At 37.5% G+C, this 27,992-nt stretch overlaps 1 protein-coding gene across 3 annotated transcripts in view; it reads left to right on the forward strand.

Moving 5' to 3' along the window:
• Nucleotides 1-27,992, forward strand: part of SIPA1L1 (signal induced proliferation associated 1 like 1) — a 199,426-nt gene that overhangs the window by 139,029 nt on the left and 32,405 nt on the right. For all 3 annotated transcript variants that reach the window (XM_021543125.3, XM_021543123.3, XM_021543124.3), the window contains 7 exons: nucleotides 200-388; nucleotides 6,481-6,655; nucleotides 14,081-14,184; nucleotides 15,346-15,503; nucleotides 19,079-19,655; nucleotides 20,757-21,031; nucleotides 24,526-24,801. In XM_021543125.3, the coding sequence (XP_021398800.1) occupies nucleotides 200-388; nucleotides 6,481-6,655; nucleotides 14,081-14,184; nucleotides 15,346-15,503; nucleotides 19,079-19,655; nucleotides 20,757-21,031; nucleotides 24,526-24,801 (1,754 nt within the window). The remainder of the gene's footprint in view (nucleotides 1-199; nucleotides 389-6,480; nucleotides 6,656-14,080; nucleotides 14,185-15,345; nucleotides 15,504-19,078; nucleotides 19,656-20,756; nucleotides 21,032-24,525; nucleotides 24,802-27,992) is intronic.

A 27,992-nucleotide genomic window follows, 5' to 3' on the forward strand; every position in this document is an offset into this window, starting at 1 on the left:
AAGAATCATTTTAAATCATCTGATTACTGTTATCAGTGACATTTTGTGTATCAGTGTTGATCTCATGCTAACAGAAATTCCTTAATGTCCTTGATCTCTACCAAGAATTGGAAAAATAGTATGTCTAGTTCCACTGCTATTGCTAGTCAATCTCAGTGCATAATTCAATATATGTGCTGTTTTTCCTTTGTATGCATAGCTCATGACATTAAGAGGCTCCGTGCTGGAAGATGCTATCCCTTCTACTGCAAAGCATTGCACAGCCAGGGGACTTCCCCTAAAAGAAGTGCTGGAGTATGTGGTTCCAGAGCTGAATATCCATTGCTTAAGGCTAGCCTTCAACACTCCAAAAGTCACAGAACAGCTTATGAAGCTTGATGAGCAAGGGGTAAGTGCAGAGTTACAGAATTAAAAAAATTATTGTAATCTGTCAGATTATTGCTATGAGTTGCAAAGTGATCTTTTAGTTTTATATGATTAGAGTAAGTCTGTTGAAATGCCTCATTTAAGCTAAAAGTTGTCATCTGTGGGGAGAGTTATGTTGCATTTATTTACCCCAACTTCTGCAGAATATTTGGGATGTATAAAATCAAGTTCATTTCTCTGGGTAGCCTAAAGTTTTAGATTAATGTTATGGCAGTTGTTTATTTAAATTTCCTTTAAAAGAGACTACATTATTGTTTTTCAAAGATTGTGGGAAGGAGGAGTCCTGTTTTTCTTATTGCTGTTATACTAAGAAGAAAAGTCTCCCATGATGCTAAATGTTTCACTGTAATACTGCATTGGCTAAACCATGACCAGGGTGCTGCCTGTCTTGTTTTGTTGTGTTGGTGTACTTTTTTCCTCTCCCCTGGAACAAACTACATGGCAAAATATTCTAAGGCTTTCTTCATATGAATCATTTTTAATGAGGTGATAATCTTGTCTTTTAAAGATGGGACCAAGGCTCATTAGCACTACAGCTTTGACTTGGCAAAATGGAAGTCCATGACTCAAGTTAATGTTATGATTATAAACTGAAGTAGTGACAATTTATAGCTATGTGCATGCCTCAGTCCTCACTTGGAGCCTCTCTTTCCATGCCTCTTGAGTGGATGGACCCAGGATGGGGGACTGGGTTCCTCCCACTGTAAGAGAAGATCGTGCTCATGGCCACCTGATGAACCTGAACATGCATAAGTCTGGGGGACACAATGGGATGCATCCCAGAGTTCTGAAGGAATTGGCTGATGGAGTTGCCAAGCCACTCTCCATGGCATTTGAAAAGTGATGGCAGTCAGGGGAAATCCCGGGAGACTGGAAGAGGAGAAACATTGTATCCATGGGTAGAAGGGAAGATTCCCTGGGATCCATCACCCTGTCAGCTTCCCCTCTGTGCCTGGGAAGGTCATGGAACAGATCCTCCTAGAAGCTCTGCTAAGGCACATGGAGGGCAGGGAGGTGGATTTGAGGCAGCCAGCACAGCTTCAGCAAGGGCAAATCCTGCCTGACCAACCCAGTGGCCTTCTATGATGGAGTGACTACATCAATGGGCAAAGGAGATGTTACGGGTGTTGTTTTTCTGGACTTCTGTAAAGCCTTGGATGTGATGCCCCACAGCGTCCTTCTCTCTGAATTAGAGAGAGATGAATTTGATGAGTGGACTGTTGGATGGATAAGGAATTGGTTGGATGGTCACATCCAAAAGGTAATGGTCAACGGCTCAGAGTCACGGTGGACATCAGGGACAAGTGGTCTATCTTGGGTTCATAGTGGGATTTAGTATCTTCATTAATGACAGATGAAGAGATTAGTGCACCCTCAGCAATTCAGGAAGCTGAGTGGTGCAGTTGCTATGGCTAAATGATGGGATCCCATCCAGAAGGACCTGGAAGAGCTCAAGAAGTGGCCCCACAGGAATCTGATGAGATTTAAGATGACCAAGGGCAAGGTCCTGCACCTGCATTCTGCACCTCTGGTATTCACAGGCTGGAGACTGAACAGATTGGGAGCAGCCCTGCTGAGGAGGACTTGGAGGTGCTGGTGGGTGAGAGGCTGGACATGACCCAGCCATGGGCACTTCCAGCCCAGAGAGCCAAAAGTGTCCTGGGCTGCGTCCAGAGCCCCGTGGGCAGCAGGGCCAGGGAGGGGATTCTGCCCCTCTGCTCTGCTCTGGTGAGAGCCCACCTGCAGGGCTGCACCAGCTCTGGGGGCCAGCACAGGAAGGACAAGGACCTGTTGGAGAGAGTCCAGAGGAAGCCACCAAGATGATTAGAGGGACAGAGCATCTCTGCAGTGAGGAAAGGCTGAGAGAACTGGGGTTGTTCATCCTGGAAAAGAGGAGGCTTGGGGTGACCTAATTGTGGCCTTCCAGGACCTGAAGGGAGCCTGTAAGAAAGAGGGAGAGGGACTTTTTGCAAGAGCACAGCGTGACAGGACAGGGGGAAATAACTTCAAACTGAAAGACAGTAGGTTTAGATTAGGTATAAGAATAAAGTTCTTTACTCTGAGGGTGATGAGGGCTGGAACAGGTTGCCCAGAGAAGCTGTGGATGCCCCATTACTGGAGGTGTTCAAGGCCAGGTTGGATGGGGCTGTGAGTAGCTTGCTCTAGTGAGAGATGTCCCTGCCCATAGCAGGGGATTGGAGCTGGATAATCTTTAAGGTCCCCTTCCAACCCAAACCACTCTGATTTTATGGCATCTAACAAAACTGTGAGGTTAAATTATCCTTAGTTCATATCCTATATGTTATTAAGCTCCCATCATATGGCTTTCTAATACTTAAACTTTTGAAAATCATTAAGGGCGAGTGATAGTTGAATTTTTATCTGCATCAAGGTATTTTCTGTTTTTGTGGTAATGAAACAGTTTGACACTTCTAGCAAAAAAGATAAGTGCACTCTGTACTAATTAGAAGTTGCATTTTTTTCAATTCTGAGCTAACAAAAATTGGGTAGCAGCTGCTCTACTAATTAAGTGCACAGAATGTTGCTCACTTCTTGCTGAGTGTCACACTGTTTCATTACAGCATGAATAGGTGCCTGTTTGATATAGCAGATAAAATGTTTTGGAAATTTAAGAGTTAAGATTATAGAGTCACCTTAGCCTGACTTAGTCATTAAATTTCACCCAGGAGTCCCTTCACTGAGCCAAATGTGTATGCATCAGTTTTCATTAGAGTAAGATGTCTTTTTTATATTTGAGTGAGGTCTTAAATTAGTTGCTTGTTTTCATATTTAAAAATTTACACTTCTTTATTTAAATTTATCTGCCTTTAGCTTTAAGACTTGTGATATTTTTCTCTGCTACATTTTAAAAGTCATTTTGGTGTGAGATCTTTTTTCCAGCAAAGGTTTTTGTATGTAGTGATTATATCATCTGTTGGTCTTGTTTATGATAAACTAAACAGATTGCACTTTTCAAGTCTTTCACTACAACATATTTTCTCTGCATTTCATATCACTCTTATGGCTGAGCTCTGAATCTTCTACTCTTTCAATATCTGCATATGTCATTCAGTGCTAGAATTAGAATATTTTTCTTGCCCTAGTTTTGTACTGGTAGTGTCTGTGAAAGTTTCTTGTTCCTTACTTCCTCTTACATTGCTAGAGTGGTAACATCTGCTGTTCGTACATATGGTCCACACTGCTTGTCACCTACCTGTTCTTTTATTGGATTTATTAAAATGCATCAGTTTGAACAGTTATGTGTTAAACAGCAATCCAATAATTTCCTAGGGCTGCACTGGCTTCTTTGCTAATCACCCTCTACTAATCTTTGTCTTGAATGCAGAGCTCATGGTAGGTTACTGTAAGTTTGCTTCCAAATATGATTTAAAAATTTGAATATTAGGGCAATTACTGATTTATTTCAGTTGAAGCTAATCTTTATTCTTCATGCACAGAAATACTGTGAAATGTCACTTGGTTCTTAATATAATTCCTAGTTCATAATATAAACTTGCTGACTGCTTAAATCCAAGCTATACTTTCTGCTGTCTCTACTGGGTGCTAGATAAATACTTTGCACTTTTCCCATGTATATAAATGTAAATACTTTCAGATTATTAAAATGAAGATGATACTTTAGTAGTTTTGCCACAACAGAATTCATGCTTCAACTTCTTTTTTAGCTTTTTCTTGTAGTTAATACACTTCTAAGGACTGTAGGTTTATCAGAAGGAGGTCTAATAATGGGGACTGTATGCTGTTCTCCAGATCTGCTTTTTGATTCAGAAATGCCAACTTGTGTTGTCCTTAAGGAATTTTTTTTTTTTAAAAATTAGCAAATCTAAGAACACAGCTAGAAGGCATATCCTGCTCTTTGCATAGCCCTTGTTCAGTTTCTTAGGCTGACATTATCAAAGCAATAAAGCATGGTTTGTTTGCTTGCTCATTGGTGCTGCGTATCCCATTTATGCTTATGTCCTTGAAAATATTTCCTTCACCTAAAGTTGAAGTTTAAATAGTGCAAGTGTGCTTCATATTTTCTTTGTCCTAACTTCTTTAAGTGAGATTACTAGAAGCTATTGCAGGTGATACCTGAATGGGCCAAGACAGAACCTGCTACTGATGGTATGGAGAGCGACGGCAGTTGTTCCAGCAGGAATGGCAGCAGTGCCACCTCTCACCACCCTTTCTTGCTCCCTTCCTCTCTCCTCTCTCACCATGTCTCAGCAGGAGGCACTGGAACAGATTGCCAAGCTGGGCATGTCCCATCCCTGAAAGTCTTAAAAGTCAAGTTGGATGTGCATTTGAGCAAGTCTGGTCTAGTAGAGCAGACCTGGTCTAGTAGAAAGTGTCTCTGCTGCCCACATCAGGACTTTAGAAACTAGGTGATCCTTAAGATCCTTCCAACCTAAACCAGTTCATGATTTTGTGCTGTACTTGAGTTTTGTCATAAGAAATTTGGACATATACAGAAGATGCAAGTCAGTGTTTCAGACTATAAAATAAAGGCTATTCTGTAGTGGGGAAAAAAGAAGCAGCCTAGAACTGTGATTTACCATATGTAATGACTCCTGCTAATAGTTTATCCTCATCATCATTCATCCTTGGTAGTAAAGGAAGAATGCAGTAAAATAGCAATTTCCAGAGTTTTTGAATTTTAAAATTTACTTTCTTTAGAGACAGAGTAGGATCACTTCTGAGGGCCTTTAAATTATCCCATCATAAATACAATAGGTTAAAATGAGTGAATTTCAGTTTAATGATGTGTCCACATAGTCCTAGCAAGTTCGAAATCCTTTGCCTCATGGCTTGGGATAGAATCTGCTGAGAGCAAATTACAGTATATTCAGATAACTTTGCTTCCGGTGCCCTTGCAAATTACTGTTTTCACTTCACGCTAACATGTAGCTGAAATGTGTAAATCTCATGCCAGTTGTGATAGATTTTCTTACAATTTCATTCTGGCACATGTGGTTAGTGTTTATTTGAATAGAGCCTCTGCAAAAATTCATATGTGGGAGGGAAGATTATTTACCATGCAATAAGGAGGCATTTCTACTGGATGAATTACATGCACAAACTCCAAGGCTCTCCCTTGTGCTCCTTCAATCAGAATTCCTGCCTGTGAAATTGGTTTTGGAGACAGCAGTAAATGGCTGTGGATGCTGCTTTCTTCTCTTCTGTGACTTGTCTATCTGTAGTCCAGATGTAAATAATACCAGTGTATCTCTTTTTTTTTTGTGTGTGCATGTGTATCAATTTGGAATTGGCAGAAACAGTTTGCTTTGAGGAATAACAATTACGGTTGGGTAGAAAATCACTTTATTTACATCTTCAGCTTCTGCTGAAGATTTTTATTTCCATTTTCCTTCTAACTACCAAGTTAGAGGGAAAATGGAAATAAAAAGCACAAGTGTATTTGAAGATCTATGTTAGTAAATAGTACCTTCAAGGTATGACCAGCATTTTTCAATTTAGCTGGGTTTTTTTTGTTATTATCATCATATTTAAGTCAGGGAGGAGCAATGGAATGTTGTGGAGTCTTTCATCATTGCTAACAGATGAATGTGCTAACAGGTGAATAATTTCTGCCTTCTCTTTGAAATGAGAGAGGTTTCATTTGGTCACTTGCTGAAGAAACAAGTACATGACGTACCCCATCTTTCTGCGTGGAAGGCTTAGCATGGGATGGCAGCCGTGGTAGCAGTCAGTGAGTGTCAGGTTTGTGGCTCAGCCCGGCCATGTAGCTCAGTGTTGGACATTCACTCGCAAGCTTCTGTGTTGTCCTCTTGGAAATAAACAATATTCATGTTTCTTTCACTTCAGAAAGCATTTTGGCATCTTCAGATTATATCTGCCATTATTGAGGCAGTTACAGTAGAAAACAATGAGAGTATTTGGAACTAGACTAACTTCTGAAATTAGACTGAATACTAGGTATCTTTTTATTTGTGAATTGTGGATTTATGAAAACCTGGGAGGTGAATTCAGTGCCTAAGTTGCTTCATCACTTGGTATACACATAAAATTTTAATCTGTTTCTTTTTGCAGTTAAGTTACCAACTTAAGGTGGGTATCATGTACTGCAAAGCTGGGCAAAGCACAGAAGAGGAAATGTATAATAATGAGTCAGCAGGTCCGGCCTTTGAGGAGTTTCTTCAGCTCTTGGGAGAGCGAGTTCGGCTCAAGGGATTTGACAAGTACCGTGCTCAGCTGGATACAAAAAGTAAGACTTTTTAATTCTTTTTTCCCCCCCTTGAGTAAAATGCTTGATATTGTTGCTAACTGCCTTTTTGAAGAGTTTTTAAAATTAACCTCTTTGTTGTAGGAAGGCAGTTGCTTAATATAAGTGAAAGCAGAGCACATGCGTAATTTAGCTGTATTCATATAGTCTCTCAACTCTGATAATTGGATTTTTGCACTGATTTGGTATGAAATTATCAATAAAGCTACAACAAGAAACCAATAATTATGGAACAATTACTGGTATTGCAAATCTATCATCAGTGTTTTGTCTTAAGGTTAATCAATACAGCTGGTATGTCTTTTAAAAAATTATATGCCTATAGACTGTTTCCAAAATGGTTTGTGAACCCATCTGCGTCACTTCACCTTGAAAAGTTGATATACTGCTTTTCTGGTGTCTGTTGCATGCAGTTTTTCTTCTAGGCAGTTTTGTCTTAGTCATCCTGTCAAATGTATTCCTCCCTCTGTGCTTTTTCTTTTTTGAGTTATGGAAATTAAACTGGATTTGGCAGCTATGTTATCAGCTCTAACTGTAAAACATATTGCAACAAAATGCAGTGATAAGATGATCTTGGGTGACCGTAACTATAAAAGAAACTCCCTGCATTTGGAATCAGTCATGTGAAGTACCTGTTTATCAGCTAGCACATGCTGCATATAATTTGTAGATCTGTTTAAATGGGGAAATTTTGTCTTGTATTCATTTTCTTTGAGTAGTGGAGCTAACCAGTTCCTATGGAGGTCTTTTGCTATTTTGCTCACTTGTAGCAAAGGAAATGAAATAAGGAGTTTGATTCATGAAAGCTGAAAAACATTCATCAGCTTTAGTGCAGCAGAAGCTGTGATCTTTTCATGGGTCTCCTGGCATAAAGAAAGTACCTTGCTGTGCTTTAATGTTCCATCATTCTATATTCTGTCCTTAATTCCGAAAGCAATTGCATTGCCATCTCCTTAGGCTGTTCTTGACCAGTCTGATCATCAATCCTCAGAGGGTTCTAAAGCCTTCTTTGGCTTTAAACCTAAATTAATACCTATTTTGCACATATTTAACATTGAGCCTGCTTTTTTTTTACTTGCAATACTTATATTCCCTCTGTTGTAGTTCCTCCCTTGAGAGCATTCATAGACACATAGAATAGTTTGGGTTGGAAGGGACCTGAAAGATGTCTCATTTCAACTTGCAGCCATGGGCAGGGACATATTCCACTAGAGCAGGTTGCTGAAAGATCCATCCGACCTGGCCTTGAACGCTTCCAGGGATGGGCCATCCACACGTTTTCTGGGCAACCTGTTCCAGTGCCTCACCACCCTCACAGTAAAGAATTTCTTCCTAATATCTAATATAAACCTGCCTTTCTTCAGTTTAAAGTCATTTCCCCTTGTCCCATTGCTACATGTCCTTGGGAGAAGTCCCTCATCAGCCCTCTTGTAGGAAATACTTGTAATTCTCAAGGTGATTTTTTCTTTTGATCAGCACTGAACTGTCATTTTATTGGTTATAAAATGAGCTAGGTCAAAAATCAAATGGGTATGGAAAACAGAGAAAACATTTAGCTTCTGGTTTTATATTGTGACTTTGTTACTTTCAGTTGTTAAAGCAAGATCCTGTGACAGCACATTTCTCTGTCTCAGGATTTTTCGTAAAAGTACACAGAGAGAAAAAAAGAGAAAACAATTTGTATTTCTACTCCTTGTTTTTCCTATGTTGGAATGTACTTAGAGAATTGTTTACCTAGGGTGATTACTTAATTAGATTCTAGTGAAATTGTTTAAGTCTAGTAGTCAGTCAAATCCACCTGTGTCTAGACTCTAAAGAACAGGGTCATGAGTTGTGAGTTAGATATAATAGAGAAAGTAGCATGTAGTTTTAATATCTTCCTTTATATAGTATATTAATGTATTATAACATAGTTATAATAAAGAAATCATTCAACTTTCTAAACTGAGTCTGACATTATCATTATTCCCATTACATTCACATGAATTTACAATAAAGATCCTCTTTTCCCTTTCTTCCAGGTTAATTAAGATGTGGAAAAAAATGGAAAATAACCCATATTTTGGTGTCAGTCCACACCACTGGTTTCTAGTATGTGTAAATGCTGTATGATTGAGTTGATTCATCTGCTCAAATATACCCAAGAAAACTGTAAATGTCTTCTAAGCACTTTTGTATTTTCTTCTGAACAGCAGAATTTTCCACGGATGTTTCGAATTCCTTGTTGTTGCTTCTGACTTGAGGAAAGAATATTGTCAGGCTTTGAGTTTATGGACTAGCACCTCTTGAATGGAACTTTTAAATTGACTGACTCACTCCTGGTTTTGACAGTTATTTTCTTGTAATGAAGGTTTCTCCTCCATGTTGAGAGCTGGCTTATCTTTTTCACATTGCCCAGCAGACCCACTCAGCTCCATTCTGTATCTAAAAATACAAAGAGTCTTTATGTGAACACTTCAGTATGACCATAGAGGACAGGAAATCCTCTGAGTGGAAACTGCTGCTTTCATGAAGGATTACCTACGTTATCTTTCAAAGTTTACACCCTTACATATGTGGAAACTTATCAGCCAGAACTGCTTAAGAACTCTTTTAAGTTGTTTGAAATCTTTCAGGTTAGATTGCCTGTAGGATTACTGAGAAAACACATGACTACTTGTGAGCATGTATGAGTTCTTAATGAGTAGGTCTGGACAGCAGCAAATGTGAACAATAGCAGCAAACATTTCTAATTTGATCTTGATGGTGGTATGTTCTCCTTTCTGCCAGTGTGCAAAGTACAGATGGAAATGCTGAAAGAGAAGGTGCTTTGGGAGCACAACACTCAGCACTTTGGATAGCTGCATTTGGAAACACTTAAAGCATATTCTTCACAGGATATAGGGGAAAAACACACTTAGTGGTAGAGCAAATGTTAAAGACCAGAGATGGTCACAAGAGCTGCATCTCAGGTGTGGGGAATATATGTAGTGCAGAATATAGTCAGGTAGGTACTCTAAGTCAGCAGTCAGAACTTTTGCGTTGGCCTTAACACAGAGACCAGCAAAGGAGGGGGTTGTGGGTTTTTACTGTGATTTAGGTTTATAGGTTTTGCTGAAACAGCTAGGTCTACAGCTAAGAACTGAGCTTCTCCATCTTCCAGCTCTATGCCCTTTTGTTGCTAGACAGCCCTGTCTTGAACTAGTTCTTGTAGTCTCACTACTCAGGAAATTTTCCTGCACAAGAATTGTGTTCAGTGGCAGCACAGTTGATTGCAAAGATGTGCTTAAAAACAAATGTCTGTTCATTGGCTTGTCAGAAAGGTCAAGACTACTTGGCTAGTTTCTGTACCTTTGAAAATATTTAGCAAGCTGTGGAAAGTAGTTGCATGATGTAGGACATGAAAAGATTTTTCTCTGCGAGGAGATGAGCTGATTTGTATACGTACTCTTGGAAACACAGTATTTTTAATTTTTTGCAAATTTAGAAAAGTAAAGTTGCTCTAGCAAAAGGCAATTTCAGAACAGTTATTCTTAGAAATTTTTAGAGTCCTAATTAGTAAGTGTCCATAACAGAGCCAATTCCTTAAAAGGAGGTATCTCATGCATACTACTAACTGAAATCCTATTTAAGTGTATTGCATCCTTCAAGGGCTTTTGTTTTGGATCTCTGCCAGTATCACTGTGAAAAAGAGATGCTACTTCTCAAGTTTTGTTTGTTTATTTCTGGAATTACCAGAGGGGAAACAGTCTATCTCCTGGCAGCCTGCAAACTTTGGATAGCAAATAGAGCTTGGAAATGTCACCTATCCCACAGTGACTAGGAAGCTTATGGGCATCACTTTAAAGTAATAAACATCACAGTGATCTTTCAAATAATAACTTCAGTAATTTTACTTTATTTTCTAGTTGCAGTGCATGCTTTATTTCCCTCCCCCCCACTTAGTCTTGCTTCTCAATATTTTAAATTGGTAAGTGGGATCAGCTTGATAATGCTAGGCCTGGTAAGAAGGATTGTGTGTCCAACAGAGTGGTAGTGTGGTTGATAGGGGAAGTAAAGGAAGTTGATTAATATGACCTGGGAATTTTATAATTTATCAATTTGACAAGATTGTAAACTAAGCTAATAATAGTAGGTTTCCATGATAAATGTTTATATACTGCATGATTTTCTGATTAAGACATCAGAAGAATATAAAACCATAAGCTATTAAGTAGATAATAAAATTTAGGCAGTGAATGGACTTTGAATTGACATTTCATGTATGGGTTGTCAAGAAACCCTGATGTTTGTAATTAAATAATATAGATAGATTACCTTCTTAACTTGCACTATATAACAGCTTTCCAACCTTGTGGAAATAATGATAGACTTGCTCTTGGGTCTGAGGTGTCTGTTGGGAGACCAACAAATCTTAAAATGTTAGGTTACTTAGGAAGCAGAAATAGGGATGAGGGGAAGTCCATCTGCATTTATCTGCATTTGTGTTACACATATACTTTTGGATATTATGGAAGTTGATCATGAGTGCTTGGTGTAATGCTTGTGTATGACATAAGAGAAGTGTTGACAGCTGCTGGCAAAGCAAAGGTAAAAGGGAGAGACATTAAGCTCTGAAAATATTTGTTCTTATGCTTTTTACTGTGAGCCCTACTGCAGTTTGTAGTAATGGTTGTCCTGCCTTATCGGTGTAATTTATTTTTCATTCTCCTACAATTTCTTGCAATGTTTTTCTTTGAAACAGGGAGTCAGATTCTCTACTCACAACGTTTTTTTAGAGTTTTCTAGCACAGAGGTTAAACTGCTGTAGAAGAGGCTGACAAAGTCCTGTGGATTCAGTCAGCAGCATGCTGGTGGTTGTCAGCCAGTTTTGAGCACTATTGGAGTTAGGAAAAAAAAACCACTTCAAATGTGAGTCTGTTAATCTTTGTGAATATAGCTGAGAATCGTTGGAAGGACAGAAGACTAAGGAGGTTTTTTAGAGATAAGTGATTGGAAGGGAAAAAGGGTGAACTACTCAGCTAAGTGGCCAGATCCAGTAATGGAGCAAGGCTGGGAAAGCATCATGAGTAACTGTGCCACAAACTGGTGGCCAGAGAGGATGTCTGCAGTGTAAAAAGGTGCTAATGAATTTAAACATCCCTTAGGCCTCAAGATTGCTGGCTTGCAGTTTTGACCCTAAAATGATGGATGTTATTCCAGAACACAGTCTTGAAATTTATTGCAATAGCTGTGATTTGGTTTAAAACAAATACCCTGCCGTTGTGGTGGTGTACTTCAGGAAAAGTATTCTGGACTTCAAAAAGCTGAATGGTGAGAGAGATGCACATACTGCATATGGGCTTCTGTTAGTAGTTGGATTTGCATAGGAAAGATTTAAACTGTGAAGTGCTTGGAAATTGGAATTATTAAATGTGTCATTTGGTTTATAGCCTGATTATTTAGTTGCAAAATCAGTGCTGTTCTCAGAAAACATTTTTCTGCCTAAAATTAAATCCTGCCAGGAACGTTGAAAGCTTGGCTTAAATCTGTAGGTGTTCTATAATACTTCTGGTCAGAATTGCTTTATTCTATTCCCCCAATACCTTTTGACTCCGTTCCCCTCTTTTGGGGCCTGCCTTCCCGTCTCACTTACCTATCTTTTTGCACCGGCTCCTCCTCTTTTCCAATTATTTGTCATATTTTTATATGCTCTGTTTCTAAAAGGTGATGTACAAATCAGTGTATTTACTGTTCAGCAGATAAAGCTGTTACAAAGTTGCATTGATGTTTAGGTGACTTTTGGGTGTATCTGCCTTCTTGGGTGTGCACTCCAGTGATCAGGCAGAGGACAGAGGTTGCTGTGAACACAGTGCAAAATGAAATTATCCCCTTTCAGCTGTCCTGCAGTTCTAATCAGCATTTAAAAGAAAATTATTATCATATTTAATATTAATATTAAATTATTATTGTAATATTTATATTATATGAATATTTTCTTTCTAATTCCCTTTTTATTATAGATAGAGATTTTGTGCTTTCAAATAATCTATGTGGCTATAATGTAGCAAACTTTCCAGTTCATTTTACAGATAATTTTGTGTTTCACTTACAGTAAAGCTACCTCTATTATTCTGAATATGACAAGGAACAGGCTCCTCAACATTTATATTTAAAATCTAGATAAATAAACTGTATATTTATGTTACTGTAAATGCATCACAAATCTCAAATCTGTTATCTTCTTAGTAACATGATCTCTCTGCTAATGAAAATGCCAAGAAACGGTTTTTAACAGCTTTTTAAAATACATTGTTATAAATAGCTGGGATTATATAATTTAGTAGCATGTTTATATAACTTCAAATAGCCAGAATGCTTTGTTCCATAGATAAAACTTAATTATTTTTCAAATGGTGTGTGAAAGCAGGCTTTTTGTGCTGTGGATAGAAATTGTATTTAACAGTGCATACTCACTATTTCATTTTTAAATGTGCTTCTGCTTAAATAAATGGCACATTTTTCAAGGTCACTTTTTAGAGTGAAAGAAAGTGAAAACAAGTTCACAATTTGTCTATAATCAAGTGTTGTTTTCAACCAACACTTTGTAAACCAAGTAATATCCTCCTCTTCATTTTTCTTTCTAAACTTCATTATCCTAGGTTTTATCATTTTCTCTCCACATGGAAGTCTGTCCATCCCCATTTAATTATTTCTGTGGCTTATTTTTGGATCCCTTATCTTTCTTCTGTAGCTCATTTTTAAATAAGGTGGCCAGAACTCAAAACAGATGAGATTATCTTAGATTAATATACCAGTATCATAATGTAATTTTTGTGGGCTTTTTTCATCCTCAGTTATAAGGATGCTGGGATCCTACTTGGGGTTTTGACTGCTCCTGTCCATAAAGCAGCTGCTCTGGTGAAGGTGCTACCTGATTTCATTACAGTTAATTTCAAGTCCTGATGTTTATGCTTAGGATAACTCATCCTGTTGTTGTGTGTTATAGCTCCTTTGCTGTTTATTATGTGCTTGATGATGGTATTAATTTTCAGTATCTATCTGCCTTCCTTGCTGAAGCCTTTTCACATTCCTTACAGTTCAGTTTCATTCTGAGATATTGGGCGGATATTTTATAACTGAGAGTTATCTCAGACTTTGTTGTCTCTTTTCATGCTTATGTAGGCTTTCTTCAGGGTCTTTTGGTATAAATTCCCTAATGAGTTTTTGTCTGGGAAAAGTATGCAAAAGTGCACAGGTTGTCTTGATGTGACACTTACTTTGGCAGGTGAATAAACTCTGAATAAGTTCTTACTTGCTGGTTATTTCAGCTAGGATTGAGGATGAAGAAAAGTTCTTGTCTTGGCTGATATGTTTTTTAATAAAAATTAAAGTTTGTTTTTAAACTTATTTTTAATAATACCTTTATTTTGTCTTCTGTAACTGCAGCTGACTCAACAGGTACTCACTCTCTGTACACAACATACAAGGACTATGAAATCATGTTCCACGTTTCTACTATGTTGCCATATACTCCAAACAACAAGCAACAGGTAAGATGGGCCCAGAAGCAGATGAACTATTGAGTATTTATGACAACTTTTATGCATTACTAGCAAAAAAAACACTTAAAGAATCAAAAGTAAAAGTGGCAATCTTTGTGTCAGGGAGATGAGCAAAGTAGATGATCGTAGGTACACCATAGGTTTTTCTCCATTGGACTGTTTTCTATTTAGTTGTGCATTAGTTTGATGTGAATAGTATGCAATGATGTCAGTAGCATATGTCAGAAGGACCACAGTGTACCTGATGATTCTAAAATAATTTTAAACCATCTACAGTAAAGTCAATTGCCCTTTAAAGTTTGCATTCAGCAAATTGCAGTATGCACAGAGATAATGAGTGGGTGGTCCAGCACACTACACAAGAATACGAGCAAAAATCCTTTTGTCAAGATCCTTTTTTTTTTTTTTTTTTTTTTTTTTTTTTTTTTTTTTTTTTTTTTAACTCCATTATACTGTTTGGGCAGAACTGCTTTGTTACACTGAAGTACCTGGTCTTGTTTAACACTAAGGCACATTGTTTTGTATGATGTATATGCATTTTATTCTAGAAATGGTGCTTTGTACTTCTGCAAATAAAAGAGAGATTTTTGTTTTACAATGGAAAATAACATAGAATTCTTTTCAGTTTGCTTTTGTATACTAAATATTCTACTCCTTTGTAGCTCACCTTCTGTTGTTACTGTAGTCTTGTATTTTTGGAAAGAAGCCTACCAGGAAATTGTTTATAGCATGTCTTAAGGACAATGACAACTAATTTTCAACTTTAAATAGAACCTAGCACTGGCTTGTACAAACGTGTGGACTGGGGATGTTTTTCTGCTTCCATGTATCACTGATTACTCTTGATACTCACAGGAAGTGTTTTTCCCCTTTGTTTAGCTTAAAATTTTCACTTACAAGTTTACCCTCTATGCTACATATAGAAATGAAATGGTTACAAAAACAACCATGCCTGATATATATTAGGTGAACAACTAATTCTGGTACTTGTTATATACGTCTCAATTGTTTCAGTTTCCAACTTGAAGCATCACTTGGGGAAAGAAAATGTACAATAGTAATTTATAATAATGAGAAATAAATTATTGGAAAACTGTGAGAAGTCTGTTTTAACCTTTTTTTTTTTTTTTTTTTCCCCCCACATTAAAGCTTCTGAGAAAACGCCACATTGGAAATGATATTGTGACAATAGTTTTCCAGGAGCCTGGAGCACAACCGTTCAGCCCAAAGAACATCCGATCCCACTTCCAGCATGTCTTTGTCATTGTGAGGGTGCACGGTCCCTGCACTGACAGTGTGTGTTACAGGTAGCTATTGCTGCACTCACTGAGCACATCAGTGCAAAGCCAGCTGTCATTCTTCTCTGAAATTCTCCAGTAGGGAAATGTCATGAAACATGAAGGTCAGGGAGGTTTTGAGTCATGTGAACTTAGAATTCTTTTAAAGAGTAAATAGGCACACAAATATGTAGATGAAACACGCCCAGTGAGGAGACTGCTGCTGTCAGCTGTGAGTACAGACACACACACACACATGCACATACACATGCATATCAAGCACTTGGAAGTTATTTTAGAATTGCCTTCTCACTTCTTTTTTATTCTCTTCATTAAGAGTATGCTAGAAGAATATTTTTGCATAGATAGAAATAGAACAAAGGTTAAAAAAAAAAAAAACACTTTCACTTTTTGCTTAGATAATTCGGTCATCTAGTGCATGCTCCATTTTCAATATTAAGATAGTGAAAAAGTGTGACTTAACCTTTCAGGAGGAAGCTAAGCTCTCTGAAATATTTTCATTTGCTATCTCATTTCAGTCCAACAAAGAAATGATAGAGAATTATGCAGCAAAAAATAAAGGCTTAACGTGATCTCAAAGTCAATATAATTAAAATAGAAAATGGTAATTGATAGTAACATGTAATAAAGCACTACAAGATGATATTCCTGTTTATATAATTTTTAAACTAAATTACAACCATATAGAAATAATGTTTCTGAGTTACACTGTTTTACTATCAATGAAAGTTCTTACCTTTGTTATTTATGTGCGGAACTCTTAAGAGTATTTTCATTGTTACATGTTGACTGATCTCTGAAAACTTCTATAAAGCATTTTCATTTAAAATTTGAAATGTCAGGCCAGTGGATTTAGAGTATGTATCTTGAAATGAGGTAGCCTTAGAATTAACTTGTTTTTGCTGAAATACAAATGTTCACTTAAGTATTTTATTAAGGCTAGTGCTTATTTAGAGGAAAATCTAAGACTGCTGTGTATGAGTTGCTGTATTCTTTATTTTTTGAGTACATATAGATGGGTTAAAGGCTTTTCCCTACTCAGAAGATTTCGGTAAAGTTCACAGAGCATTTCTGAAATTAATGCTGAACTTTGTATATGTATTAACTCTCCTGGACTAAGAATGTTCATGTGGATACTCTTTTCAGACTGCTTATTGAAAAATTCAATTGTTGCATAATTTATGTGAACACAGCTTTTCTTAAACTCTTAGATATATGTTTCAGCTCTTATCCTGTACAGAAAGTGATTTTCAAGCAAAGGGAATGTAGGAAATGCATCCACAAGGGCTGCAGATGCATCTTCCACTTGAATTGCATATTAAAACATAGATCTGCTTTTGTCTGTTACTTTAAGTAATATGGCTGCATATATTTTATTTCTTTTAAAAGGTGTAGGAAGGATTGATACTTGCTAAACTGTAATAAATTCAAGTATCTGAGGGTTCTATTTTTTATCTTCAGACTCCTGAATCACCTCATTTTTCCAGTGTGTGTAACTATAAGGGCTGGAACCTCATTGGTTGCTTAATAGTAATTTTGGCTTTAGTGATGGTACATGCTTAAGTTTTAAGGGGAGGGGAAACAGGTGTGGAAAACAGTTGGGAGTATGTCAGTGTTCATTTTGATACACAAGACCACCAAGACATTGTATATTTTCTGTATTGTCTTTAAGATTGAAATACTATTTTTTCCTGTCCTCTCAATGCAAAAACTTGATTTCAATTTGTAGAATTCTATTATGAAAAGTTTTTCTAGGAGACTTTTCAAAGTAAGTTTGACCTCTTTTTCACTGAATTATTTGGAACAGTTTCATGGATTCATAATTCTAGACAAAACAGGAAACCATATAGCATAAAAATGTACTGGAGTTTATATTTAAAAACTACATAAAAGGAATAAAGTCAAGCACTGTCTTGGCCAGTGATTCTCTCTCCCAGCTAAGATAAACAATATTTCAAAAGTCTGGCATCTCTGAGCATTGCTCACTTTTTAAAACTTCTCTAGCATGTGTTAAAGATTGAATTCTTATCCCTGTGATTCATGACACTGAAAACTGAACCAAACAAAATCTTACTGGTAGTTTCTGGTAGGTTTTCACTGCATCCAGTAATTGTGTTTAACACTTGGGCTTCCATTTCTTACTAACAGATCCTTCAGGACCACTAGAGATAAGTCAGTTGCTTCATGAGCACCCCCTGTTGCATACTTGGAGATATACTAGTATACATTGGGAGGACATATGACAGTAATGACATTTTCAATATCAGTTGCCAGAAAATATAGTAATTGAAAAAACAAACAAACAAAGGAAAAAAACACCCCAAGCAATTCAGAACAGCAAAGCAAAACAAACAAAACACCCTACCACTCAAAACCAGAAGATACGGTTGTAGATTGGGTGACTTAATTTTTATTTTTGGTGTTCCTATATGCTCCCTCAAAATATATACTCTGAAATCTTAGTTACTGATTTTTTGGAGGGAATTTCTCTGATTATCTTTAAGAATTCAGATAAAATCAAAATGTGGAAACAATACCAGCCTGTGTTCCAAGTAAAACACCACATACTTTCCTAATGTGGTCAAGTTTTATCCTATTCTTCTTTATTTCCATTACCATGGTATCTTGGCCAAAGTTAGTTAATGATTTTTTAGATCTAGTTACAGATATGTGGTAAATCCTAGTTTGGACCATTGGAACGTTTCTTGTCACAAAACCATCTAAGTAGAGTTTCAGTCTCTTAGGATAGTTAGCCAAGTGAATGATACTGGATTGGAATGTCAAACAACTCTCATGTGATTTATATCACAAGAGAATTGACAACTGAGAATCACTAAGCTGGTCCGTGTTGCTAAAGGCAATCCTATTGTCAGTCCATCACTTGGTGCAGGAACTAAAAGGAAGAGTTGAAATAGAACAGATTTGTTTCTACAGTGTATCTCTGAACTTCTCAGAAGTTTCTTATTTCTGGTATTTTCAGAGTTGTCTTCTATCACTGGCATGCAATATCAGCTAGTGAGGTTTTCAGTCCAGAAATGTAAAACATTTATGTGATGTATATATGCATCACAGTCACCAGATGATTTTTGCAGTGGAACTGGCCTTGTAGGATGACTTCATTGCCTTTATCTTTTTAATGTGTTCATTTAATCTACATTTCTAGTGTTGATCACACAATTGGCACTGCTTTCAGATGAGCTTTTCAGCATTGAGTAGCTACATTCTGAGCTAGCCTTTCTCCTAGTGTGAGTTAGAAATTTTCTTTTTATACCAAACCCAGACAAAATTCACAACTGCCATACATGAATGATTACTTATAAAAAAACCCCTCAAATTTTGTACTTGATGCTCTTTTTAAGCCATGGGACTGGGAATGACTCAAAAACGTCTATATGTAAAAAAAGTGGCTTTCTGTTTATACAGTATAGGGGGCATAACCTCCACACTGGGCAACACTAATATGTAAATTTAGGTGTACTGCTGAGAGAATAATAGAAAAATTGAGGGAATGTATTGTCTGTAAGCAAAAACTGCTGAATTTGCCTAGAGTGAAACACTGTTTCTTATTCTTTTATTTCATTTAGTGTTGCTGTGACAAGATCTAGAGATGTACCATCCTTTGGCCCACCTATTCCAAAAGGTGTGACGTTTCCTAAATCAAATGTGTTCAGGGACTTCTTACTGGCCAAAGTCATTAATGCAGAGAATGCTGCTCATAAATCAGAAAAGTTCCGTGCGATGGCCACCAGGACTCGGCAAGAATACTTGAAAGACTTGGCAGAGAAGAATGTCACCAACACACCCATTGACCCTTCTGGCAAGTTCCCCTTCATCTCGCTTGCTTCAAAGAAGAAGGAAAAGTCTAAACCTTATCCAGGAGCAGAAATCTATAGTTCTGGTGCTATTGTCTGGAGTGTCCATGCAAAAGACTACAGCAAGGGTATGGAAATAGACTGTCTCCTAGGCATCTCTAATGAGTTTGTAGTCCTCATTGAACAGGACACTAAAAGCGTGGTATTCAATTGCTCCTGTCGAGATGTGATAGGGTGGACTTCAACAGACACAAATATCAAAATATTCTATGAGAGAGGTGAATGTGTTTCTTTGGAGAGCTTCATCAGCAACATGGATGACATCAAAGAGATCGTCAAAAGGCTGGAGGTTAGAATGTGTTCTCTTGTTTGGTTCCCCTTCTTTGCTTTCTCCTCTCACCCCTTGGCAAAGTAAAGCTTCAGCTTAATGCCTGGGATTCCTAAAACTGTTAAATTGCTTATTGTGAAATTTATAAGGGCTCTGCTTCTGTTTCTCAAAACTAAATATTGCTTTCACTGTAATCAGATATCAGCTAGTCTCAGCTGGCTCTCTGTGTGTGTGAAAAATGTATTAATGTATTAAAAAGACCGGGTTCTTCAGATGCATAAGTTGCTCCCACACAACAAGGACAGAAGTATCACATTATTTCTTTTCTTTGTTTTCCTTCCCTTTCTCTGTTTTACAGACTTGCTGTATCTTGTTTCAAATGAATCTGCAATATCTTTGAGACTAACTTATTATGTTGCCAGCAGGGTGCAGTCCCAATCCCCACTGCAACCTTCAGAAACACTCTGAATGCATGTGATAAACTAAAAATGCAGTGAATCATGATATCTCCCTATAAAACATCTGTCCATGCTCATTTTATATCCAATTAAGTTATGAAAGAACATGCTACATTTCACTCTTTTCTGTAATTTCACAACTGTAGTTGTATAACGGTTGTATAACAATCAGGAAAAAAGGAAATCTAGGTCCTGTTAAGTTACTCTTGATGACATTGATGCCCATGGTACATGGAAGAGCTGGCATAATCCCCAGTTTACTGTTCTTACTAGCTGCATGCTCTGACTGAGAAGTTATTTTGCCATTTCCTGAAATGCAAAGAGCCAGAAATTGAGAATGTTTTTTGGTTACTAAAGTGTAAAAGACAGAGATGCTTGTGTAACTCCATGTGTTTTTCTGTTATGTGCTACCATGTATCTTCTAAAATTCCTGTGGTTGCAGTAAAAATTCCAAGGCAGAACTTGAGTAACCAGATTCTACTTAGTTTGAGCAACAAGACTCATTTCAGCTGATTATGTACCTAGGATTGCAACATATATCCCTTGATGGTGTCCCACCATCATCCTTGCGAGTCAGTTGTTCAAAACCTGAGCCCCTAAACCTCTGTTAGCCCCAGAGATGTCCCAATGCATTAAATTCTGTCAACATTTCAATTCATTTCAGCTTGTGACCAAGGGTTGTGAAACCGTGGAGATGACTCTGCGCAGGAATGGCCTGGGCCAGCTGGGCTTCCACGTGAACTACGAGGGCATTGTGGCAGACGTGGAGCCCTACGGCTACGCGTGGCAGGCGGGGCTGCGCCAGGGCAGCCGCCTGGTGGAGATCTGCAAGGTGGCTGTGGCCACCCTGAGCCACGAGCAAATGATTGACCTGCTCAGGACATCAGTTACCGTGAAGGTCGTCATTGTCCCTCCCTATGAGGACTGCACACCACGCAGGTATTTTACAGTCACTGTGCTTGCTCTGAAATTGTATCTTGCTTTGTGGGAAGAGCCGCCACAGAGTGCTAGCCTCCAAAAAAAATGCAGTGTAACTATAATACAGCATCCAATATTTTAAGGTTGGAAGAAGAGAGCAGGAAAAACTGCCCATATTCTGTCTCCATGCTGCCTAAATATTAATTGGATATGAAAATGTAATAACATGTGAAGAAGTTCATGGAACCATGGAACTGAACATGGAAATCAAACAACATTTTAGTCGTAATTGTGTAGTTAGCATGCATCAAAATTGATTGTGCATGTTCCTGCCTGCTTTTCCATTTGCTGATAGTTTGTAATGCCTGTGAATATAATTCTTGAAAGCTAGAAATAGATTTACATGCTTCTATTTTCACCATAAGTAAGGCTGTAAATGATGGGGATTTTTCAAAGGTATGGACCTGACCAGAGAAATTGCTGCAAATGGTTATTCTTCTTAACTCCATAGATCTTGTTGCATCTCTCTCACTTCCTGTCTATATTAAGCCTGAAGCTCATGTCATATTGCTGTTTTTATAGTTTAAAGCTGTTGCTTCATCAGAAATAAGCAATAATGTGTGCATTTTTTCTTAACCGCTTTTCCTGAATTCACACTAAAGCTTTTATAATTTTTATGAATTCTCAGTGTTGTCTGTAGCCTTCAGCCACATCACTAAGTCCCAATTGCATGTTTCTGACATCCTGTATTTGTATCCTAGAAATGCTGCTATGTGATTAAAATGGAATGATGTTTAATAAATAAATTTGCCTGCAGGCTAGCTGAAGGCTTAGGATAGGTTTACCAAGAAGCAAGCGTAGTTACCAAAGTTCAGAGGATTCCTTGGAGTGAGAGACTAAGAGGGCAATTTTGCACTGCTGTTTTTTAATCGGTCTATACCTTTGTAGGTGTAATTGCTAAAACTTTGTATGCTTAAGACTGGAGCTGAACTTTAACACATATTTATTATATTGATATGAATTTGTGTCTCTGAGAAAAGACCTGTTATTTGTGTAAAAGAAAAATTCTGTGTTTGTTTTTACTGTATGAAACATGAACTTCTTTGTAAATGCTAGCAAAAGAGGAGCAGAGAGAAAAGTAGTTTTTTGTCCTTTAGCTGTCAGTGGAAAACTGAATACATGTCAGGGATTAAAATGATGAGTGGCATAAGGTCACTCATGAGATACTTGGAAAGCTTTTGTGCAGTATTTAGCAGCCCGAGTAAATGGGAAGTTCAGCTGCAATCATCATAAAAGGATTAGAGCAGAAAAATCAGTGTGGAAAGCACAGATCCTATTATTTCTGAACTAAAATTAAGTACAGCCAAAACCAGGCTTACTTTTAGTATACCCAAACCCATAGCAGTAAGAGAAATGACTGCACTTTTTGAAATACTCAAAGGATTTTTTTGTTGCTGTCTAGTGAGCAAATGTTCATGGTGGGTTATTGCTGTTATAAAATTCCATAAAGCAACTCTTGATCCCCCCATTTACTCTGTCCAAAATCACAAAAGTTCAAGAACTGTCTTAAATTTGTAGCTATCCTACGTATATTACTAGAGACTTCAGTTAAGTATTTGCACAAAGCATTTTCCTTTTGGCAATCAGTTTTCTGCAACTGGAGTCCTTTTGATATATCCTCTGGAGGTCACTGAGTATTTCTACTACAGTAAATTCTGCAGACCATAACTAAAATGAAGATGTGTTCTGCTTGGAATACTACATTTATATGGGAAGCATTCCCTATCCTAATAAATTGGTTGGCATGAAATTGGAGGAAGATCAGGAGTGCAGTTAGATAAGCTGACTTGGCAACAGGCACATGTACAAGGTCAGTAGGAGATGAAAAAATACATCCAAATACCCCAATTCACATTCTCATGCCCTGTGCAGAGGCAAGCCTTGTTGTTAAGTCTCTACTAAACCATGGTTATTAAAACATTGCCACTGAACTCATTTAGTGGGGCTGATTGCTGGCTTTGAAACCAAGGACACAGCCTTAAGAGGAAATGGTGCATTCCTGCTTGCTAAACTGTAAGTACATTGCACGGGGCAAAAGAGAAACCCAAAGTACATATGCACTAGGGAAAGAATAGCAGAGAATAAAACATGAAGAGAAAGGAAAAAACAAAGGACATCAATTATCAATATTCTAGTTCAGTTGTGAGTGGCTTTATCTCCTGTTCATCCTTGTATACCATGCAGTGGATCACATCTGAGTGGCCTTGGGAGACTTTCAGCTGATCTCCATGTGCTTGAGAAGCATGCCTCATGCCTTCCAACTGATAATTTAATTTAGACATTAAGACTAGAGGGTAGACCAGCGTAAAACTACAAAATGAGTATACTGTAGGCTGCAAGACCTTTGCACAGTTTCACTTTGTCTGTTCCTATTAGACCACACAATTTGCTTATGTCAGCATGGCCAGATAACAAGTTCTGTCTTGTTTTCTGTGTTTTTTTCAGGGAAGATATTTCTCACCCCTAATGGTGTAGTTACTTAGAGGAAGAGCTGTGGGTTCAAAGTTTTGCACTGTTTTTTTATTTTTCTTTGCATTAGAGAGTGATGTATGCAGATCAAGTAATCATGATAAAACATACTCATTTAGTGTTTACTCAGATACATATACATTTGTCAAGAGAAATGTTAAAATTATCCTTACTGAAGCAGATGATCACATCGTTTTTCCAAGTGCCTCATTTGAAATATATGCAGAAGTTTGCCCTGCTTCTTATGTGGGCTACATTGGCTTATGTCCTGTTATAGACAGATTTTCATGCTGTGCTGTTCCTTACGAAGCAATGGGCCTCTTTGGGGTTTGGCATCTAGAGTTTCTAGCAAATCTGTCCATAATGTGCATATTTAACAACTGAGGTACTCCAAAGGCAAAGGTGTTTGAAAGTTGTGTATGGTGCCTTATTTCACATGACTCTTGTCTTTTAATGTCTGTGCATCAGAAAGATGTGTCTCAAAAAGAACAAACATGTCAGGTCTTATTTGTCTGGATGCAGGTAAGTTCTAAATCCCATGGCTTTTTTAAGAAGGGGAGATACCTTTCTAACATACCTTTTTAGCTTTTTTAGCCCAGTATCAGATGGAGAGTATCAACTTGACCAACTGGAATGCATGGCTGTAAAGTCTTCTGGAGGGATAGACAAGGACAGGCATTGGGTTAGGGCTCAGTGATGGTGCCAACAGAGTTAGTGTGTGAGAATCAGGGGAAAGGCCAACAAGGCAGAGTCCATGGTAGTCTGTTGTGCATCACTCACCAGGATGACAAGACAGACTCTCACCATCACTAGTCCTTTTCCTTGTGTGAGCCTTCAAAAATCTGTTAAATAAACATTTTTTTTAAAAGAAAAAACTCATACTTTCATAGAATTGATTCAGCTTCTTTCTTTAGATTTCTCTTCTTGTGAACAGGACACATGTTTTTATGTTTTATAGCTGCATTTCTTCATTTCTTCATTTCCAGGAGTTCTTCAGAAAACTACCGCATGCCAGTGATGGAGTACAAAGTGAATGAAGGAATGTCATATGAATTCAAATTTCCCTTCAGAAATAATAACAAATGGCAGCGAAATGCAGGCAAAGGGCAGGGACCTCATGTGGCTCAGGTGCCATCTCAAATGCAAAGCCCAGTACCATCTAGGATTAGCTCTGGAAAAGGAGAAGGAAAAATGCCACCCCCAGAGCGAGCCAACATTCCCCGAAGCATCTCTAGTGATGGGCGCCCGTTGGAGAGCCGGAGGTGCGTGTCGTCTTCACAAATGGTTTTTCATTGCTGCTCTGAGCCTTGCCTGGAAAAATTCACAGGAGTTTTATCTAAGTATCTGAAGTATCTTCCTTTAACCTTGGTTTTAAGTAGTCAAAAGACAGCATGACTATTAGTGAAACAATAATCAAAAGAAAATACCTTTCCTGGCATAATTAACCACTGAATTAAGTGTGCTGGGATGTTTCCCTGTGTTGGATGGTATTCTGAAACTGCTGTGTTGTTATTTAAGTTTTAAATGAGTTACAGTCAAGAGTTTTAGAGCTAAGTGTTCATGAACTTATATTTTGGAAAAGTAAATCAAAAATTTATTTTGTTCATAGGCTTGGTGGAATTGCCTAAAGCACCGAAAGCAAAAATAGTATATGACAGGGTTTTTAGGAAGAGAATTCTGACTAGAAAGTAAATTTATTTGATTGGGGAGTTTTCAGACATTTTAGGCTAGAGGAGTAATTCTCCAGGGTGGTTTGGTGCTTTTTGTTGTTTTGAGTTCTTTAAATAAGAAAGCAATCGTTAGGATAAAGGTGTCAGGTCCATCATGTAACAGTATTTTTATTCTTTCATGGAAAAATATGTGTTTTATAGCATTCAAATGAACTGTCATTGGTTTGATTATCTATATAAATCTCTCTGCATTCACAGTGAGATCTGTGGAAGGAAGCAAGTTGATAGCTTGTATTTCTTATTTTGGACAATTCCTAGGGAAAAAAAGCTTTAGATAGATTCTGATTATCTTTGTGGGTAAAAAATATAAAACAGTGGTAATAAGATGCATATTGTAGAAAATGTAAGAGAGTTCTAATGAAACAACTTCAAATCTTTTTCACTTCTTGAAGAACTGGGGATGGAAAAACATGTTCAAAGATGGTACAGCCAAGACCAAGAAATTACCAAAGTGAAATTGAAACTTCTGTGTTGAATAACTTGTTAGGAAATTGCAGTGGTTGCTAAGGACTTAATATTCTTACTTTCTTTTTCTTAAATATATACTTGAAGATCTCCCATCTGTGGGAATTGGAAAAAAAGTCTGCAACACTGAAGGCACTAATAATTTCACAGACAACCTGACTAGATTGTCTGATAAAAATGTTTCAGAAGCCACTGAAATGCTGGACTTGATTCTCAAATTATGTATTTGACCGACATAAAAATTGCTTGGCTAGAGGGTATATCTGTTTGTTAGAGCAAAAGACAGGCAGATGCTGAACTGGGAGGAACAGCAGCTGGGCTGGTAGCATTTTTTACTCTCTCCAATGTTGAACGGCCTCTTTATGTAGTTCCAGAAGGCATAGTAATACCTGGGCAAAGCTTTAGGCAGTGACAGACTATTGGATTCTGTTGAGTTGCTGGTTTTTCCAGACGCTTCCATCTCGTCATGTATTAACCAGAGCGCTTGGCTGCAGTCTAGAGTTGGCTCACGTTGAAGAGAGAGCCTTTGGCTGCCCTGAGAGAAGGGGTATTAACAGCTGTGTGTTCCTTGTGCATGAAATTGTATGCAGGCAACATCACATACCTGAGGCATTCAAGACTCATCCAGTCTCTGGAGGCTTCTAGATGGGGGTTATGGCCTGATAAATGTTTGCAAATTGAAAGTTACATTGTCTCAGTCAGTATTTGTTTTCAAAAAGTGAAACTTTGACTTTTCATTTCCTTCATTTTCAGGACATGTAGCTGGTGGTTTTTTTGTTGTGTTTTGTTTTTTTTTTTTTTTTTCCTCTAGGCATTCTTTTAAGTATTCTTTTTATTATTATTCAAAAAGGATTCTATTGGATTTTTCATCCTTGAAAGTATATTATCAAAGTAGCTTTTAAATTTCACTGGGAATTTTTCTGGATGCTTGAAAAATGTCTTCTGTCATCTTTATGGTCTGCTAAACATGTTAGTCTTGGGTAGATCAAGTTTAAATATATCATCACTTGCATAAGGTTAATGTCTTTCCAGTTAAAATGAAGAAATACATTTTTTTCATTTTAAAGAAATACAGGAGGGGGAAAACCTCAACAATAAGCTCACTGCAAGACTCATTTGTCTTTTCTCTACATGTAAAAGAAAGCTTTGCTTTTCAGAAAGCTCAGATACTTCTTATTGTTTAAAGTCTTAAAATCAACAAAGGTGCATTTTTCATAGCCCTCTTAACTACTGTCTCATTTAATTTTTCACCATTAGTTTTCATATTTATCCTAAAGAACGCTGAGGAGGAGGTGCTGAAATGCATGCATGTTTCTGGTGTAGGCAGCAGTGATGGTGCTCTGCTATGCTTTGCTCCCTGTAGTCCATTTAAGTATGCAGGAAATAAATAAAATCTGCATTAGCAGTCTTGAGAACAGGAGGATTTCACTTCATATTCATCCAAACATCATCTCCCCATAGAGACTGCTATTGTAGGTGGGAGAGTACATCGCCTGACAGTCCCTCATTCTGAGAAGGCAGACAGTCCAGCATAGTACTTAAATTTGCCTTCTTTGGATTATCTTCTTATATCCAGCTTAATAACTTATTTTCCCTGATCCTCACAGTACCTGGATCTTTGAATGTAGTTATTATTGATATGGGTGGGTATTTGTAGACAGGAAAAATAACCCAGAACTTTATAAATCTTAAAGTAAATCTCTATTCTTACTGCAACATTAAGACTAAAAAAATCTAATTGTACAAATTCAATAAATCCCAAGTTATAGCTTATTTCGCAATATTAATTACCATGTGGGACACTATATAGCCTATTACCCAGAATTAATATCAGAAGGATATGCTAAGGAAAAAACAATAAACCACATATGTGTGAAATAAACCAGAGCTAATGTTTTTGGAGAACATGTAATTATAGGACTTTATTTTTTTTTATTATTTATTTCCCCCCTTGTCACAATTTTCGGGTTTTTTGTATACTTGGCTTCCACACTCTATTGAGAAGCACTGTGCAAGGAAAGGAGAGGAGATAATGGTAGATAATTATCTGTTTTTAATTAATTTGTCAATTAAGCTGTAACCAGTTTTGACTAGAACTTGATTTGACAGACATTTGAAAAAGTGTGGAAATCAGTGATGAAAGCATGTTGAAGACCCAAGTCTGGACTTGAGCACTTCAGTCTGCAGTTGATTACTGCTGAATGAAAGCTCAAAGCTCTTAACTAGAAAATTTCTGAGCACAGTCAATATTTTAAACC

This window comes from Lonchura striata, chromosome 6 (genome assembly GCF_046129695.1).
Source record: "Lonchura striata isolate bLonStr1 chromosome 6, bLonStr1.mat, whole genome shotgun sequence".
Classification (NCBI taxonomy): Eukaryota; Metazoa; Chordata; class Aves; order Passeriformes; family Estrildidae; genus Lonchura; species Lonchura striata.